General features: G+C 38.9%; 1 protein-coding gene across 1 annotated transcript; it reads left to right on the forward strand.

Annotated features, from left to right (window-relative positions):
• The first annotated feature begins 43 nt into the window (after positions 1–43).
• Positions 44–19,392, forward strand: ORC1 (origin recognition complex subunit 1). The gene is given in 18 exon segments (XM_049807076.1): positions 44–92; positions 95–198; positions 1,104–1,208; positions 1,589–1,716; positions 3,069–3,238; positions 3,660–4,035; positions 4,691–4,988; positions 6,800–6,904; positions 7,266–7,467; positions 8,534–8,640; positions 9,435–9,536; positions 10,028–10,199; positions 12,421–12,528; positions 13,295–13,444; positions 14,691–14,810; positions 16,331–16,497; positions 17,659–17,746; positions 19,067–19,392. Coding segments are annotated over 18 exon segments (2,739 nt in total). The 5' UTR covers positions 44–50; the 3' UTR covers positions 19,262–19,392.
• Positions 19,393–19,579: the final 187 nt, after the last annotated feature.

A 19,579-nucleotide genomic window follows, 5' to 3' on the forward strand; every position in this document is an offset into this window, starting at 1 on the left:
CGGGCTATAAGATCCCTTCCGGCCGCGGCTTCGGGGTGCCAGTCGCAAACATGGCGCCGCTCTTGCGTGGCCCTTTCCCGCCTCCTTCCCTCCCCCTCCCCCGTGCGCGGGCGGTGGAGAGGGCGGGGCGCTCCGGCCGGGCTTTGGCGCGAAATTCTATCCCCGTGCCAGGCAGGAGCTCGCGCTGCCGCCGCCGCGGTGAGTGGGCCTCGGCCCTGCGGTCCGTGAGGCGGGGGGCGGCCGGGTTAGAGGCTGTGGGAAGGGTGGTGGAGCACCTCGGCGTCTCGCCGCGGGTCCGACCCGGTGAGGCTAATGGGCGCCTTCCGGCGCCACGGCCCCGCAGGCCTCCTGGGAAGCGGGTAGTAGCCCGGGGCAGGGAGCGGGCTCCCTGAGGCGGAGTCCTGGCTGAGGTTTTTGTTGCCTCGTTTAAACTGGGCGAGGGGAGAACGGCTCTGCGTGTGTGTGTGTCGTTTTCCTGAGCCTTGCGCTTCCAGAAGGAAAAAAAAAAAAAAAAAAAAAAATCTTACTTGGAAAACCACAACCAAACCCAAACAAACAAAAATACTCCCCAAACCCCCCACCGTAAAAACTGAGCGCAAGCGAAATGTTCGTGACGGTCTCGCCCGCCTGGTCGCTGTGGGGTCTGGGCGAAAACCAGTAAGGCATAGTGAGAGAACGGCCGGCGGTGTGCCCCGGCCATGGCGGCGGGTGGCCGGCCCCGAGGGCAGCCCGGCGGAGGGCGAGGGCTCGCTCGTAAGCGGAGAGTAGCCCATAACCTCCTCTGTGAATAAGCAAAGTAGCCGGTAACAACAAAGGGGATGGCATGTTTGTCGGGTGCGTTAGTCCAGCGCTGGACGTGGAAAAAAAGGAATTGAAGAAAAAGCCGCTGCTGAACATTTTTCCTTCTTTCTCCTCCCTCAGGGGAGAGGCGCCTGGAGGCTTTGGGGAAGGGAGGCTTCGCTGAACCGGCCGGTGCGTGCCGCGTTCTTCTTACACACTGAAACAATTGATGGTATTTCTATGTATCTGGCCATCTTGAGTCTTTCCCTGCTTTCACTCTTAAATAATGATGGTAAAAAAAATGGCTTGTTTATTTGCTTTAGCTTTTCCTTGGGAATCATGAACACCCGGCAGCAAAGCAAAGTTACCTACTCCTGGTATGGAAAACCCCTGAGCTCAGACAGAAAACTGAGAACTTCCCGGTACAAGTAAGTAACGTTTATTTCTGGCTTGGTCAGGGAAACTGAATCAATGAAGGTTTCTTTGCCTTTCTGACATCGTTTAGGTTGATGTGGCAGTGAGAATACAAGTAAGGCTTTGAGGCACGTGTATAACAAAAATGTTCTCACAAAGCTCTTGAATTATAAATTGTATAATGTGTAGACAAAAGCATTTAACCAAATCTTTGAATAAGTGTTAACTGTCTAATTGAAACATACATGAAAGCTTTGAATTGGGAAACTAAATTGTAAGTTTTGCAAGAGGGGGCTTAACTAGCTGTAAAAGTGACAGGCCATCAGCTTTAACGATGTGTGAATTATGAAGAATATGAAATCCTGTTAATGTGCATGCCTGTATCCCCTTCTAGGGGATTCCTTATCACATCAGAAAGAAGCAGAACAGAAACCTGCATACAAGTTGGCAACTTTATTTTAGTAGAAGGGGAGAATGCAGATCAGCCTTTTGTGGCACAACTCCTGGATTTATATGAAGATGGTAAGAGAAATAAAAATTTACTACTTATCTGAGAAATCTTAAATTGTTACCTATTTCATGGGGATGTAGTTAGCAGTAATGCTATATCACTGGCATAATTTTTTAAGGAAATTAGGCTTTGGTAATTGCTGCATCTGTATTCACATGCTCCCCAAATATTTGGGACTGATGGCTAATTTCAACTAAATTTGATAGATAAACAGAGCTTAAGATGTTACATTCTTACAATCTTTTTGCTTAGTTGTCTAATTTAAAAGAAATGGTCCTTGAAGAAGACAGTGTGAGCATATGCTTTATTTAGAGGTTGGATAATCCAAATGGAGCAAGAGCACTGCAGCTCTGGAACTTGCATCTTTATTAGACATTGGGTAATATGGTGATAAGGTACAAGGCTGAATAAATGGGGCTTATTACTTGTGTCCCTTGTAGAACTACTTGTTTATAGAGATAGATAAGAAAAGGTAAATCATGGAAGGTGAGTGATACAAAGACTATGTCTGAGTCTGAATTAGAAACTACTCATTAGCTATGTCTGACCTTGAATAGCTTTTGTTGTTTGTTTTGGGCCATCATAATAATGTTTTGAGGTTTTTAAAATTTCTTTACTTTTTTTAAACATAAGTACATACCACTCCAGCTTATTTTTTACTAATGCACATTTATTGTAACATAAATGAATATTCTTTTCATGCTGGAATAAAACAAGATTTTCCTTTTGTTGTATATCTCTGACAAATTTGTTAAAGATGTATGGCTTTGTTTTCATTCAAAGCTGAATGTCTTAAATTGTAGAGAGTAACTTAACAGTCAATTATAATATGTTCCAAATGTTTCTTTTAACTTTCTTCACGCTTAATCTGTTTGTAGTGTTTTTTCAACCTTTCTCCTAGATATCCTTTCAACAGCAAGATTCTCTGGTTTGTTAGGCAGTGAATAAATATGTTTCTGGCTCGCTTCTAAAATAACATTGACATTACAAATGTTCTGAAATTTCTCAGTTCTCCTTTTCTGTTGCTGCTTTTGATGAGTAGAGTTTGATTAGATCACACTTATGCAAATAAGGAACTTCTTAATTTGTGATGGTGAACTGATGGTCTGGAGCTGGTCTCCAGGTATTTTGTGATTGAGACCCTATGCAGGTGTTATCCTATTCCTTAAAAGTCTGAAATCAAACATTTCAATTTGGCTTAGAAAATGGGAATTGTAATATCTTATCAGATGCTTTCTCACCTGGGTCCAGGGAGGATTTCTATCCTTGATGGCATTTCAGCTGAAGTCATTGAGGTCTGGTAATAACTGTTTGCAATAAAATAAAATTCTTAATGTTCACTGACTTTTTTTCTTTGTTACAGGTGGTCAGCAGAAACATGCAGTTGTGCAGTGGTTCTCTCATATTACAGAGATACCTCCGAATAAACGTAAACTACTTAAAAGAGAGGTTTCTCCCCAGGAGGTGTTTTTTGATCAAGTTCCTGGCTATGACACTGATATAGCTGTGGAGACCATTATTAAAAGTGTCATGGTATGTACTGCAACCCCCCCTGCACATAGAGGGAAGAAAGAAACAGAAACAATTTGAAAAGCATAATAGAACAGTGCAGCACCCTCGCAAACCAAATGTGTGATGTATATTTGTTAATGCAGTTAACAGAGGATAGGATAGTTGAAAACTGTTGATATTCTCTTTCCTCCATCCCTTTGGTTGTTGGCAGCCAGCTCATTTAGAGGTTTGCATGGAAAGAAGTAATGTGAATGGGAGTCCTGTAGTGCGATAAACTTATGCTAGTGTAAATGTAGTTTGAAGGTGTTACCCTCTATAATGAAAGATTGCATGAGTTCCAATAATAAGATCCGTGAATAGAAAATAGTTGCATGCTAAGAAAATAGTTGAATGCTAAATAAATGCTGAGGTATGTCTGTTTTGGTATTTTCTGTTTTTACAGGTAATACCACTACATCTAGGGGAGGAACTACCTATTACATCAAACAAGGAACAAAGTTTTTATGTAAAACAGTCTTGGGATGGGAAATGCTTTAAGGCTTTGTCCCCTGATACATTCTCGAAGCTGAAAGAAGCTAACAAGAAAGGAGGTGGCATCTCAAACTCTTCAAACTCATTTATTCCTTTGGACATCATTTCCCCCCTGAAAAAAGAGAGAGAAAGTGTTGTTCGGAGTGCCACAAAACCAAGAAATGTTGAAATGGAAATAGAATCAAAACATTCTGCTTCCAAGTCCTCCCTTGCTAAGGAGAGACATTCACAAAGAGTGGCTAATGGAATGAGAACTCCAACAGCAAGGAAGAAGTTACAGTTAAACAGTATGTATATGGCGATATTCTATCCATCTGGTAGTATTGAATGTAATGTTTTGCACCTCTTTATTTTCGGTAGTTCAAACAATGGTAATATTCAACATCAGTATTTTTAGCTGCTTTATTCAGGCTTTGGAGTTAGCACAAGCCTTCTGGGTGCATCAGTTTGTCTTATGTCTGTTATTTCGAGCAGCTGTACTGCTTATATCCAATTGCTGTTGCAAATGTTTTATTTGTAACTGGTAAGTCTAAATTAAAGTACTTGGCTGAAATGCTACCAGTCAGCCTAACTTGACCTCAGACCATCTCACTTTTTTTAATCTTCTGACTAATGGTGTGCTAGAATGTTTCCATTGGGCTAGTTGAATAAGCACATTTGATCCTATGTAACGTGCAGTATTTTCAAACTGGAGCCCGAGTAAAGCTGTAAGTGATGGAGGCAGGTTAGAAAACTGAAAAAAATCAGTTTGTATTCTATTTATTCATCTTTTTAGAGGAAGCATGTGCCTTCTAGTGATTCAGTTCCTTGTTCCTGGAGTGTGATGCTATCTCCTGTCATCTAAATGACAGCCACTGAGCCAGTCGTACCATGCCTTCTGAAAGTTAACCAAACCAGCCATATTAAAGCCTGACAAAAGTTCACTTTGCTTTTGATTCCTAGGTCCCACAAGATCTTCTAAAGGCAGGCTCCTGGGATGTGAAGTTTTGGAACTTTTGGATGATGACTGTGATGCTATAACAACATTAGAACCATCAGCTACTAAAAGAAAAGTGAAATTCACTGGCATTTTAGGCTCACCACCAAAAATGCCTTGTGCCAATGATAAGTCAAAGTCAATGTTTGATACTGCAGAGTACTGGCAGACATTTAGTGATACAATACGATTATCCCCCTATAGTAAGGTCAAAGACTCCAGTGAGAAAGCCAAGAATCTTAATAGGGAATATGACGTTATATGGTAAGTGATAACTTTTTTTATAATTACTTTTGTATGGGGTTTCTATTTGTATGTAGGTCCCTTAAACCACATTTATGAAAGACTTCTGGAGAGAAAAGCAGGTGAAATCTGTGTACTACGTTTTGCCTGTTGAGATCACTGAGAGAAGGTGGATAGCCTAAATAGTTATAAGTGCACTGTGGTAAAGCTCTAGAAAGTGTGTTACTTGGAGGTGAATGAATGACTGGGGAGATCATAAAAGGAGTTGACTTTTAAGATGGACCCAATCGGTTTGTGGTTGCAAGAAGAGAGAGAAGAGGTTGGAAAAGGGAATGGTAGGATGATATGAAAGGGAACTGAAGCCATATTGATCATTATGGTTTGTACCCATCAGCATGGGTAAAAATCTGTTTCTCTGCAGTAGGTATGTCACACAGGCTCAAATGTGCCCTACTTGTGACAACTATTGAGATATGCTCAACTATAGGAAGGGATGTGATTGGTCTCATGAGAGTTCTCATGGTAATTGTATGTATACTTTCATGATAATTTTTATTTAGAAAAGAAATCAAAGCTCAAAAAGCATAATTGTTTAAGTACATCTTCACCCAGCCTTTAAAAATGGCATTAAGCTGGGACAGGAGGAGAATGGATCAGACCTCCTTGTATAAAAATATTGCAAATCGTATTTCTCCATTCAGAGTAAAGATGTTGGTGCAACACTTAGTGGATCTGCACCCCATTTTTTTCACTTATTGTATAGCAAAAAAAAATTACTTTTCATTCATAAGGTAATGGCATTTTAATGATATTTACAGATCTAAAAAAAAAAATTGAGAACTGTCTACAAATAAAGTAATTCATCTCATTGTGTCCTCTGAACTAATAGAAAAGTTGTATTAACAGTAAAGGGTTTCAGTGGTAGGGATGAAGAAGTGCCTAAGAAGACAACCAAGGAATCTCAAAACACAAGTAGAAAAATTTACTCCAAAGGGCAGATCAGAGATGCTTGAAGAAAATAATATTTGTTTTCTCTTAAAAAGCAAACAAACAAAAAAACCCCAACAAAAAAACCCAAACACCAAAACCCACAAACCACCAAAAAAACCCAAACAACCCCAAACAAGAGCAAAACCCCACAACCAAACAAAAAAACACTAGTGTTTTAAGCCCCTGTCCCTTCTTTTTGGCAGTGTTATATTTGCAAAATAATTTGGCTGTTAATTCATCTATATCGGCATCTGTTCGGTACTCTTTGCTGATGTATGTGTGTCTAACTGGGGAAGTGAGGGAAAGCTGTTAATGTGCAACAGCTGTTAGTCAAGCTGAAATAAATAGCTGTTGCCAGCTGAGGATGTGTCAGGAAACAAGGTGGTATAATGTTGATAGGGCCCGTATCAGAGACATCTGTTTTGAACTTATGCTAGTGCAGTTGCTGTTGTCACAGCACCACAGGTCAGCTAGAACTCTGACTTGTATGGACTCAGGCCCTCTCTTTAGACTTAGCAGCTTTCCTCAACTGGTTCACAGAGCTTTATAGAAACACTTTATCATAAAAATCTTTACAGTACAGACTATGAATGAACTATAGTAAATATTTTGTGGTTTCGGGTTTTTTTTCTTGGCAAAGATATATTGAAGAGAGAGTGCAAGAGGGGAAATTGTGCTGCCAGTGTCCATGCTATAGCCAATGTGTAAATAACTGTAAATGAGAATTTGTGCTGGATTGACAGCCATAACACTTGAGCCTGAAGTTTGAAAGACCGCCTCTCCATCTTTACAAGTGTGATGCAACAAGGAAATACAAATAGCTTTGTGTTCTTTCTTTACAGTTCAATTGGACATCAGGAACTGGGTAGTCAGAGCCCTGTATTGACCCCTCGTTCTCGTAGAATATGTGCACAGAAAACAAGCACTCTCATTGCAGAGCAAATCAGGTAAACTTTTGCATCCGTGATGTCTTATTCAGATCGCTCTCGATAGCTTGAAGCCTTGACGGTTTGTCTAGCTTAATATTGAAATGCAAATGGTTCTAGAAGCACAGCTTAATTGCGGTGTGAGTGAAAACTGTCTTATGTTCAGAAACTTAAAGCTGACTCATGGTGTTCATCAGAAAACTGACTTCCTTTAAACGAGTGTATTAAATAGCCATGGAAAATTAACAGCTCAAGTGGAAAATATGTTGGCTTGCTGATTCCATATAACTACAGAAAAAGCTGAAAATATACAGATGATACTTTGTACTGTGTAGAGTTGTATGTATTTTTTTAAAACTGCTGTCATTTCTGTTTCTCATAGCGTATTAAATACACTAGAGTTGAACCAGGAAGAGGATTTTCTATCTAGCTCAGACAGCTCTTACTCTTCAAGTAGTGAAGAAGAGGACAGTGATGTGCTCTGTACACCAGAAAAGAAAACTAAATCAAGTAGAATGCTCAGCACCCCAAAATCTTCAAGGAGGTCTTCAGTTCACACTCCTGCTAAGACCCTGAAGAAAACTGTAAGGTTCCATATAAAAGGGCTGCTGTTATTATTTCTGAGGCAATTATTTGAATGCTTGATGACTGTGTACCACAGTCAAGTGTCTGAACCCCTTAGCTTTTAATGAAACGTTTTCTTGATTCATACGATCTTTGATATGAGTAGGTTATGTGAATGTATAAAACACTTGCATATTGTGAATGTTGTGAAAATGTTGATCGGAAAACTCTAGCCTAAACGGGGAAAATGTTGGGTTGGGCTGGAGCCAAACTGATTAAAACGTTTATGGCCACCGTTTTTACTTTTATTGTAAGCTGCGCAGAGAAATTTTAGTTCTATATAGTCTTTGAGTGCAATCTATATATAGCAGAAAGCCATAAGACCAACTTTGTGCTGGGCAGTAGAGCTGTCCTGATTCTTGGAAGCTTACCAATGGTTACCAAGGCAAAAGAGATGCTCTGCAGTGTTCGTGGCTGCACCAAAGAGTTTGGCCAGCAGTTTCTCATAGTGTCCTGGCTGCTGATGGAGGTGGGATACCAGGCTATGTGAATGTTAGGCCTGACTCGTTAAGACAGTTTTCGGCACTATAGCCAGTACCTGCTGTTAATGGCTAATTTTTACACTGTGTTTATGAAATATCTAGCACAGAAATCCTAGTGTAACTAGAACTTGTAAGCACAGCAAAGAAAAATAATTAAGATATCGTATGGCTTTTTTTGTTTGGACAATGAAATTCAGATAGATTAATTTCTAGTTGCTTGCTGTTTCTTAAGAAGCAGATCACTTTATAACACAGCACTTCAGAAAGGAATATACAATTTAAAAATTCTTCAGACTATTAAAAGGTGTAATTGTCTTTGTCACCACCCTCTTTCCAGTTTCTTTTTTCCCCTTAGGAAGAAAAGACTATGTGGCTTGTTTGGTAATTCCCTTTGTAAAGACTTTTCCTTTTCAGCTTGTGCTCTGGCATCCCTGGGTAGTCTTTGTGCTTAAGTAGTATTTGAGAAACTTGTATGAAGGATCAGTCTTAAATAGAAATTGCCATATGTAGAAATTCTGTTTTAGGTTTTAACTTTTCTTTGTAGCCTTTACCAGGAACACCCAAGACACCCCGGAATGCAACTCCTGAAATTCCTAGGCGCAACCATGAAGCACAGAAACCAGCCAGTATGCTAGAAGAAGCCAGATTAAGGTAATGTGTCCTCAAGGGAGGAAATCATCTCATTGTGTCAGGTATGCAGAGCAGTAGGCTATGCTGAAATAGCGAAATGTCATCCTTGCTATCTTGAATAAATTTGGTAAAAGTCTGTGGTGTTTTGATACCAGAAGAGCGTTTATGAATTTACAGCACAATACTAGATTTGCAAATACTAGTAGTATTTACAATTCCAAATTTTTGTAACCAGTCTGTGCTAAGTTCTTCAGAATTAGGTATCTGTCTTTATTCTGTGTAACATTAGAAAAACAAAGATCCTCTCTTACTAGCTTTAGATTGTAAAGGTACAATATCGGTTTCCTCTTAGTGTGTGAAAAAGCTTTACAGGTCTTGTTGTAAATCTTCAGTGGAAAAAAAAAATGCATTCAGGATTGACTGTATCTTTCAAACTGAGTTTTAGTTTTTTTCAGTTTCCTATAAGCAGTCTCAGTTGTTTTATCCTATCTCTACATTGACTTACAAATTTTTTTGTGAATTAAAACAGCTAGTTCTTTATTGCTACATATCCATGGTGTTTGTTTATGAAGATGACTGTTCAGCCCTCTTAAACCTTAAAAGCGCATATAAAGAGACTAGGCTATTTCTTCTGGGATACTTGACATTGGTGTTCAGATTTAAAGTACGTGGGAGAGATTTGGAAAACCACATACAACTGTGAAAGGTGGAGCGTCTGGCTCTTTGTTTTCCTTAGTAGGCCTTTCAGGTAGAACTGTGAAAATGCAAACCTTGGACCTCCTATTTCAATTTTCCTTTTCTTTTTTAATCAAAAGGCTGCATGTTTCTGCTATCCCAGAATGTCTGCCTTGTCGTGAGGAAGAATTCCAGGATATCTATAACTTTGTGGAAAGCAAACTTATTGATGGTACAGGAGGGTAAGTTTGTTGGTGAGGCTATAACCAAGATAACATCTACCTATGGCATAACAGCAGTCAGACAATCAATGCTGCTTTTATTTAAAAAGTTATCATTTGGCTGAATTTCCTAATTGAATTTTCCTAGTATTTTTCTTCCTTAAGAAGGATTGTGCACAGAAATAATGTGGATTGTACAGATTCAAATTACAGACCAAGGTATAACTAGTCAGTTTTAGATGTCTGGGAAACCATTTCTTCTTTTTTGAAGAGGTAAATTACATGTATAAAGTATTTTAGATTGTTAATTGCTTCAGTAATAATAACAATCCTCATGATCTTCCAGTGTGTTATGTGCCCCAGTTTGCAAATAAAGTAACTGAAATATAGGGAATTGCCTGAAGTGAGAGGAGTAGTATTCAATGCTGGTCTCAGAACTCAGGCATTCCAGCACACTAATCCTAAGAGTGTTATTTTGCTCAGGCTGCTGAAAAGGTGTTCTCCTTTTGTAGGTGCATGTACATTTCTGGAGTGCCTGGGACAGGTAAAACTGCGACTGTTCATGAGGTAATTCACTGTCTTCAGCAAGCTGCCGAAAATGATGACCTACCATCATTCCAGTTTGTAGAGATTAATGGCATGAAGTTGACTGACCCTCACCAAGCTTATGTGCAGATACTAGAGGTAAGTAAAGCCTCCTCAGTGACTGTCTGGTTTGAAAGAAGAGATCTTATGCTTTACCATCAGATCCTCGATGTGTTAGTTTTCAAAGCATTTAACATATCAATACTTCCAAGCAGTCCCTCTGAGAGACTGTATGCTTTTATCTGAACCAGGTTAAAAAATAATTAACTTAAGGCCATGGCCAACTTGTTGAACTATTTTGCTTTCAGCTGCATAAGGGCGGTGGCTGGGAAATAGCCTGATTTATTACATACACTCAGGTTTAAAAAAATCTAAACCAGATTCTTTTTATATTTCCCCCTTCTGTAACTTTTTTTGCACAGGTATGCTTAAAAAAAATTACTGAGATGACAACTCTGGAAGTCAGTTTAGTAGCAGAATAATTACTAAGGGAGTCTTAATGGTTAATTGGTATGTTGTCATAGCAATCCAGCTAAAGGGGGGCCATCTCTGTCAACGATACTGTATTTCATGTTTCCATGACAAACATCTGCATTATCTCATCTGGGACTACTGACTGTGCTTGCGTTTATATGGGTGTGAATTAACCTTCAGAGGACTGGATTAAGATCACCCAATAGGTGTTATACAGTAACTGCTCAAGACCTTTGTCAGTCTAGGCTAACTTCAAGCCAGTGACTTGGCAACGAAATGATGGTTTCTCAAAGCATCTATTGCATTTTCTTATAAACTTACGCTCCATTTATTTAAGTTTGACATCTTCTACCTGAGTAGGAAGTGGTATACATTGTTCTAATACCCCTGTCCTCATAGCTGGGAGTTAAATTTACACATTTGCATCATTTCCTCAAACCAGCATAGACAGTGTCTTGCTGAGGGATTTGCTGTAGCCAGGATGCTGTGTTTCTGTAGCATAGTGAAAGGCTCCATGACAATTACCTTTTCATGGTAATGCTAATGTATTTTAACATTCTTTGTTCCTATCCTGTTCAGCATAAAATTTTAAAATTAATAAAGAATAGGCCTTGGGAAGTAAAACTTGTTGCTCCCCATGGACCCTGAACTCTTTAAGTTAACCCAGTTAAATATCCTTCAGGGGAGCACACAGTCAAATGAACCACTTATTTCTCTGAAACCTTCTGCCTCAGCTGTTATCCAAGTATCCTAGCTAGGCTGCTGCTACTTTTCTGATTGCTGTATCTCTTGTCACAGGTCAGTCTCAAGCTCCAGTTTGCTGACATGTCTTTGCATGACAGAAGCAAATTCTGGAGTGTTCACTACTGCAGTTACGTCACTGTCATAGGAAAGTTTATAGAGAAGGAACAGGGACAGGAAGGCCTGAACAGCTGAGAGAGATAAGGTTAAATTCCTGGGTATAGTAAGTGTGCTAGTTCCACCACAACAAACTGAACTCTGTGGTATATGGGATGCCCAGTTCCAGAGCTGTAGAATCAGGATCCTCTGGGATCCAACTGCATTTTATGACTGATTCAGACTGTCCTGACTGAATTGGAAACACAAAACCAGTCCAGATTATACATTATTGTCATGCTCCAGCTTATTTAATAATTATGAAATCTTAGGTCAGTTTTTAAGGGATTCTGGAGAACAAATACAATTTTCAAATGCAATCTCCATTTTACTTTACAGCTTGACTCTGAACTATGTTGAACAATTGATTCAGCTTATGTAGTGTAATTTTGAAATGTCTTGCTTTAATTTCTGTGTATCTTTGGACCTGCAAGGGAGGATACACCACATAGATTATTGCAGAAGCAGTTCTTGTTGAACATATTTTTTTAGCTTAGAGTTGAATAAATTTAGCTCTAGATCCTGCTGATTCATTAATATTTTAATGGGAGTCCGCAATCACTGAAGTCAGGCTATTCTTGTCAACTGACTTAAGTTTTCAGTGTGTGTCTTGTGTTCAGAGACACCCTTGAGGTATACTATGTTTAGTATACTCCTGAGACTGGGTTCAGGATTTCTTTATATTTAAGACAAATTGCAGGAAATTGTAATGGCCTTTCTTTTTAGCTATGTATTCTTTTATTTTTGTTCTCCTTTATGGACAGTTTCTGGCAGACCTGAGTGTCTTACGAGCTACTCTTTCTTTTTTTACTCCCCCTGCCATGGAGGAAAAAAATCCAGATGTTTAATGTTGATTGTTAGAGAAAAGTTAAAACAGAATAGGAGTTAAACTTTGTATTTCCAGGGTTTTGGTGTGATTAACCTGCAACAGTGCTTAATCCTTGTCCAGTTACTGACAGGTCAGAAGGTGACAGCAACCCATGCTGCAGTACTCTTGGCAAAACTGTTCAATACACCTGGACCAAAGAGGAAGACTACAGTGCTGGTAGTGGATGAGGTGAGACAAAGAATCCTTCATTCCCTTTCCTTGAAATATCATAAGAAATGACTTGCTGGAGGATGGGAAAAGACAAATTGTACATGCTTAGAGTATATTAGATGTGATCTAAAAGGAATAGACTTGAGAGGAGACGCAAAGAGTTCCTCTTAGCCTTATTAGGAAACTGAATTTAAATGGGCAAGTAACCTGTTGCCATATTGTTCTCTGCCTTGGATTTCACAATGGTTTTATGTTTTGGTTTGGTCCAAGTCACGGAACAAGTTGTTCTGTCAAGTCCTAAATACCATAGAATTCAACTGTATATTGTCTGGAAGCTGCTGCTTTTCCAGTGAGAAAACTCCCAGTGAAATAAGTCATACCCAGTTTTGAAACTTCTTGAATGTGCTATGTTCAGTGATAAACAAATGCATACTTATTTTTTTGCTGTAAGCTAATTCAGGGTCTTAAATGGACTGTCTTAATCTTGTTAGATGTAGTATTACTATCACAGTAGTGTTTAAAAACCAGCTGTTTAATCACTCTACTGTGATTAATACTGTTCAAGCATCTAGTAGGCCTGTGCTTCTCCAAAAGGGATTAGAGTCCTAATTCGGAAAGTGCAGTAGCATTAGTAGATGGATAGAGGAAACACAACCGAGACAGCTTGTTCAGAATCACATAAGAAGTCTTTTGTGGCAGAGCTAGCTCTCTCAAACCCCCATCAAGTATTGCAAATCCAAGGCCATTCTTTTTCAGTCTAATTCTTCTCTTTCTGTCTCTGCAGCTTGATCTTCTGTGGACCCGGAAGCAGAATGTGATGTACAATTTATTTGACTGGCCAACTCAAAAGCACTCCAAGTTAATCATCTTGGCCATTGCTAACACCATGGACTTGCCAGAGAGAATAATGATGAACAGAGTAGCTAGCAGGCTGGTATGTCCTAGCAGTTTTGTTGCTATGTTATAAAATGAGAACAGATTAAATACTGTATGCAGTCAAAAGTAATCCAGGAGAAGGGTAGGATTGGTTACATCAGACGTTAAACAGTGCTTTTATAATTCTCTCTCCAGAGGGCTGATAATGAACACCTAAATCTTAGAAAATTAAGTTTAGGAGCCAGCTTGCTAATCAGATGTTATGCTGTGTAAGTACACTATGTTATTGTAAGAATGAACTAAGAATGCAGATGTCTTTTTAAACATATTAAGATCTGGGTAATCAAATACCATGCTTCATGGTTCAGCTGCTTACTCTAGAGTTCAGAAGAATTCTCCTCTGTTCTCCCTTCCTCTTTCCCCTTTCATTCCAGGCACCTAGTTACTTCTCTCTGTTTGTCATCATAAGCTTGTAGATTTTTCTTTGTTGAATACCTTTGGACAGAAAGTTAGATGCACTCTACAACTGTGTTGAATACATTTTCCTAGGTCATCTCTTCATCACTGCTCTGAAGTTATTTGCAAAACCAGTGCTCTGTGCCTCCATCCTTCTGTGACTCAAAAATAGTTCCATGGTGTGTGAATTGCTTTCCCCCACCCCCTAAACCTGCAGATCAGCTGAGTCTATATAGTCACAAGAGAGAAGACTTTTGCATAAGAAATGCAAAACTCAGGCCTCCTGTATAATATGGGAGGCAGTGTACCATTTATAACATAGACTGTCCTCCTCATCTAACAGCAGTTTTTATTAGCTTGAGCCAGAAGAGGATTTTTAATTCGTGGCTGATTGCTAACATCAAGTCAATAGTATGACTGTATACATGTATACAGATTTGCTAAAGGAGAGATTAGTATTTTTTCATAGCTTCTGCTGTTACTATATTAAAAAATAAAGTGTAAACAGTTGTAAACAAAAGATTTTTTTGTATTAGGTGGCTCTGATTTGTTTACAAGTTTTGTAAGAGAAACTTGGATTCTAATAGCAGTAGTGCTTGCTCCTCAGGCCTTTCAGTGGAGAGGTCCAACCAGTGGTCCTCACTTAGTCAGAGTTTTGTGGATTTGCACATATATTTCACAGATATGAGGTGGAAGAATTGATTAAAGCGTATCACTTGGAGGGGAAGGATATGAAAAAGAGATTGCTCCTACCAGAGAAAATAAAACTAACTATACAGGCTATGCTTGAGCAGCTGAGAGTTTTCAAGTGCTACAAATGTTTCTCACTGTATTGTTGTTTACTATAGGGTCTTACCAGAATGTCCTTTCAGCCCTACACCTACAAACAATTACAGCAAATTATTTCATCCAGACTGAACAGCATGAAGGCATTTGAAGAGGATGCAATTCAGCTGGTTTCTAGAAAGGTAAGAAAAGTACATATGTATGTCTTTTGTTGTTGCACTAAGTGAAGGAGGCAGGGGGCAGGAGGGGAGAATTTTGGCACATATTCAGACCTGGTTCTGTGTTTGTGTTACATATTGGAGACAAGTGGGGTGTAAGTAGTGGATCATACATTATGCTCTCTATAAGGTATACATGGTATTTTAGCAGGAAACATTGCTAAAGCAGTGTCCTTGCTTTTTCCACCTACTTTGAGAAGGCAGAAGTATATTCCAAGAGCTGGAGGCATGACAACAAGAGTCGTGATAATGCATAATAAGTCAGCTTCTTCCAGTGTTGGGCATAATGTGAGTCATTGGATGATCTTGAAAAAAAAACCCAGTATGCCACTAGTGGCGGTGGTAATATCCATATTCATTTTCTTTCTCAAGATGTTTAAAGCCTTGGCATAATAAATAGTACCTGTTCCGTTGCCAGTCTTAGTAGTTGTACAAAAAATAAATAATGCATTAGGGATCAGAAGCTTCTCAAATTAAGATGTATGCATTGTTTAACGTCTTATGTTAGGTATTATACTTTAAAATAATCTTAAAATTATGTTAGAACATCTGTCAACCAGTATACACTTAAACTTTTCCTGCTAAGCATCATTATAGTATTATAAAAGGAGTACTCATAAATGTCAGAAGTAAATATAAGCATTTGTTTTGTTATGAAGGAACCATCTTTTTGTAAGAATAATAGTGATAACTTTGCAGACTGAATAATCTGCGGTGTTTTTCTAGTATGACTTTTTTTCTTCAGAAAATCTAGAAAAGTGACTTGCAATTAGATTTTCTGGAGGGTTTCCCGTTCTTGGCTCCAGCTGGATTCTAGGGCTTTCATATGTTATCAGCATCTACTGGGAAAACTAAGCTAGTACTATATCTAGTGAATGTTCGTAGCTTTATTAAAATTGTAAACCACTAGTGGTGCTTTAAGAAGTATTTAGTTTCAGAAATTTCAGACACCTAAAAATTTTCAGGCACTTTTAAGTGTAAATTCACTATCCCAGATGTTTCTTGGAGACCTGCTGAAAAATAGTGTACTCTTAAAACCAAGATTCTATTGAGTATGGAAAAGCAGGAGGTGTCCCCCCCGCCATTTTATTTTTTTTAATGAACCTGGATTGTGGTAGGGTTTTAAATTGATAACATTTCTGAAAACTTCTGGTGTTTAACTGAGCTGCTCACATTGAATTTCCTGGTTTGTTGTTTGGGGTTTTTTTAAGCTATGACTTTTCTGTGGTTATGGAAAAAAGTTCAGTCTTGAATTTGTAATGACAAGATCGGGGGGGATGACACAGAATGTTGCTTCTGTTGGTTTTGGTCAATAAGATTGTTAGTTAAATTTGGGATTCTAGTAACATGGTTAGCAAGTAGCATTGCTCTCCTCCTGTTTTGTGGCCAGGTTTGGGGGTGGGGGTGTTGTCTGTTGATTCTTGCTAAACTCCTTTTTCAACTTGTAAGAAATATTGCTACAAACCTGTCGTGTTTACTTTCAGGTCGCAGCACTGTCTGGTGATGCAAGGCGTTGCCTTGATATCTGCAGAAGGGCCACTGAGATCTGCGAGTTTGCTAGCCAAAAGGGAAGCCCTGAAATAGTCAGGATGGCCCATGTAACAGAAGCCATAGATGAAATGTTTTCATCACCATATATAAATGCAATCAGGTAAAAACATTTCTCAGATTCACTGGGCTATTTTTTTTTTTTCCCCCAAAAAACATTCAGTCTGTCCTTACCACCCTTCAGGAGCATATGCGACGCATCGTGCTTTGTTGAAGTACGATACAAAACAAACTGTGCAGCACAACTAGGAGAGAGACATACGAAATAGGAATTAAAGACAGGGGAAACAAAGGCATAGAAATAACTTGTACCAAGTTTATACAGGATGTTTTCATGTTGGTGTGTTAGCTCAGATCAGGAGGAGGCTTTTGAATTTCCTGATTGTCCCTGCTTACTGTACATCGATTTCACTGAACAGCAGTTTCTAAGTACATATATTTGAATTCCTTCCAGTTGGAACTATATCTGGAAGATAAACTCAGGAGCTGAGAACTACAAAGCTGCTGGTTATTCAGCATACTGGACCAGACTTTGAGCTAGACTGAGGGGAAAAACACTCAGATGTGCATAATGTAGGCACCGGGTCCTCAAAAGTCAACTATTCCCCTTTACATACCTGCTTGTATTATGCCACTGTTGTTGCTCGTTTAGATGCAGCCACAGAGGTCTGAGCAGAATGCAAGGCTTCCCCATTTGAACTGGTTTCTTTCTTTAATGTAAATAGATTCTGTTAGGACTTCCAAAATGTTTCCTGAGGCACTACATGTGAGGAATTTTGTTGCCTTTCAGTGGCCTGCACAAGCTGTAGCTGGTAAAGTGCTTTACCGTTTTCTAGTCAAAAGGAAGAGAATCTGTTTCAGCAGGGAAGGGGGGGACGACTAAGGGGTGCAAATACAGTATTTTGTTGGATATGTAAGTCCTGCTTTTACTGTGCTACTTAGGCCTGAAAACCTCAATGTTAATTTGTTATTTCATAAATGTAAGTTGACCATAACACGCTGCAGAACGTGTATGATGTATGGATTGAAACGTGTTCAGATACAATGCATTTTACTTCACCTCACCTCTCTTTCAATGTATTGTGGTGCCAGAATTGCAGGGTGTAATATAATGACTAGTTGACATAAACTAGCCCTCTCAGGTAGAAAAATAGCCTGCATTTAAGTATGTGGTTACCAAGCAATTTCCCTTCCAGACTTCCTGATGTTTCATAAGTTCTAAAGTTCGCAGACTGATTTTTGTCTGTTTTGTTTTGATATTCAGGAATGCCTCATTGCATGAACAGATCTTTTTGAAAGCAATTTTGGCAGAGTTTCGCAGGGCAGGAGTTGAGGAGGCAACAGTTCAACAAGTAAGTTTGTGGTTTGGAGTACCTTTTTAATCTTAAAAAAGAGGGGGGCACTGTCAAAATTATCAGGCAAAGGTGTAAATACTTAAATATTTGGGGGTTTCATTCTGAAAATTTGATGGAAGACAATAAAATGGCAAGGTAAACTGGGGCATGGCTGTCCAGGCTAGGTGTAAAGTCTAATTGAATGCTACCACCTGTTTTCAATGGGACTAAATACTTATAACTGGAAACATCTGCTGCTGTATTAATGTTACCAGTGATCTGGATCACAAAGTGATTTTTTTGGCCTGCATCTGAAAATATTGCATGTGTCCACCTAACATGCTTTATAACAGGAAAAATAAGAGAACCTGAAAATAGCGGGCAGCATAGTTCAAGGAGGAAAACTGGAAGTTGATTCCAACTTCTGTATCACTGTCTTTCTCAGTAGAGGCAGGTGTATCACTAGTAGCTTCAGCAGAGCTGTGAAGACTGCACAGAGTTCATGTCGTGATTCACTGTATGGAAGCTAATTGTTAATACTTATAAAAATGTTTAGAACTATATATTTATGTATAAAATAACCTGACAGTTTTATGTGGTTCTACAGGTTTGTAAGTAAGCATTTTAATTGCGTTTACTGTTACTGGCTCCTGAATGTCTGCATCAGTTGATTGCATAGCTACACTGGGCTATTCGTTCTTGAAGTTCAAAGAATATTTTGTTAGGCTGATTTGTTACATTTTCCCCTTGGTTTTCCTGTAACACCAAAAGGGTTTTCTTAATAGAAAAGCAGAAGACCCCAACTGATTCTTGTTACAGATTTACCAGTCTGCATGATTTGTGACAAGTGCATTCTCCTGAGCTCAAAGGTGTATCATGCCTTTCTAAGCTGTGATCTTTTATGTTTGTAGTCAGTGTGACTTGTGTTTACTTGTCACTGGGCTGAATATCACTTCTGAGTGAACTGATATGTAATTAACTGTATGTCAGCTCTTAATCTGCTGGATAAGCTTTAGTCCACATACTCCAGGGGAGAAGAGTTGTGGTAACAGATAAAATGATGTAGTTAAAAAAAAATGCAGACAAAGTAGTTTGCTAATTGTTCTGCTTTTTGGCTATATAAAAAAAGGAAACTGGTTTGGAATTGTTGCTTCTGTGACAAAGTCATAACAGTTTTGTCCTAAAACAGCAGTGTGTGTGTTTCATCTGAATGGACTGGAGCTAGTTTTTCCTCTGCTCCCATAGAAGTGGAGGGAAGGAAGCTTCTCTTTTTCACCTTGGCCTACTCAAAGCAGGAGGTAAACATGACCTGTGTCCTTTTCTCTTTTTTTTTAATAGGTCTATCATCAACACATAGCATTGTGTAGAATTGAAGGCATGCAGAGCCCTACGCTATCAGAAATTATGGCAATTTGTTCAAGACTTGGTGCCTGCAGGCTCTTGCTGGTGGAGTCCAGTAATAAGTATCTTCACATGCGGGTGCGACTAAATATCAGCCAGGATGATGTCATGTATGCACTCAAGGAAGAGTAAGGCAATAGAGATTTTTTTAAAGTACATATAAATATTTTAAATATTGTCTATTTTTATTTTTTAAATTGTTGATAAAATGGAAATAGTGAGATGTATTTTTTCTGAATACTTTGCTTGAATGTAATGTATTAAAGCACTTTTTGTATAATAAAGAATTTGCTTCAAAGCCTTTTAAGTACTTGAAATCAAACGATTTGTTTTTAAAATATTTTTATGTGCTGGTAACTGGTTCCCTTTCAGCTGAGGTGTATGAAATTGAAATGGATTACTTGCCTCACTACTATGCTGAGGAGGGTTTTTTTGTGAATAGTAGCAGTT

This window comes from Accipiter gentilis, chromosome 8, assembly GCF_929443795.1.
Source record: "Accipiter gentilis chromosome 8, bAccGen1.1, whole genome shotgun sequence".
Classification (NCBI taxonomy): domain Eukaryota; kingdom Metazoa; phylum Chordata; class Aves; order Accipitriformes; family Accipitridae; genus Astur; species Astur gentilis.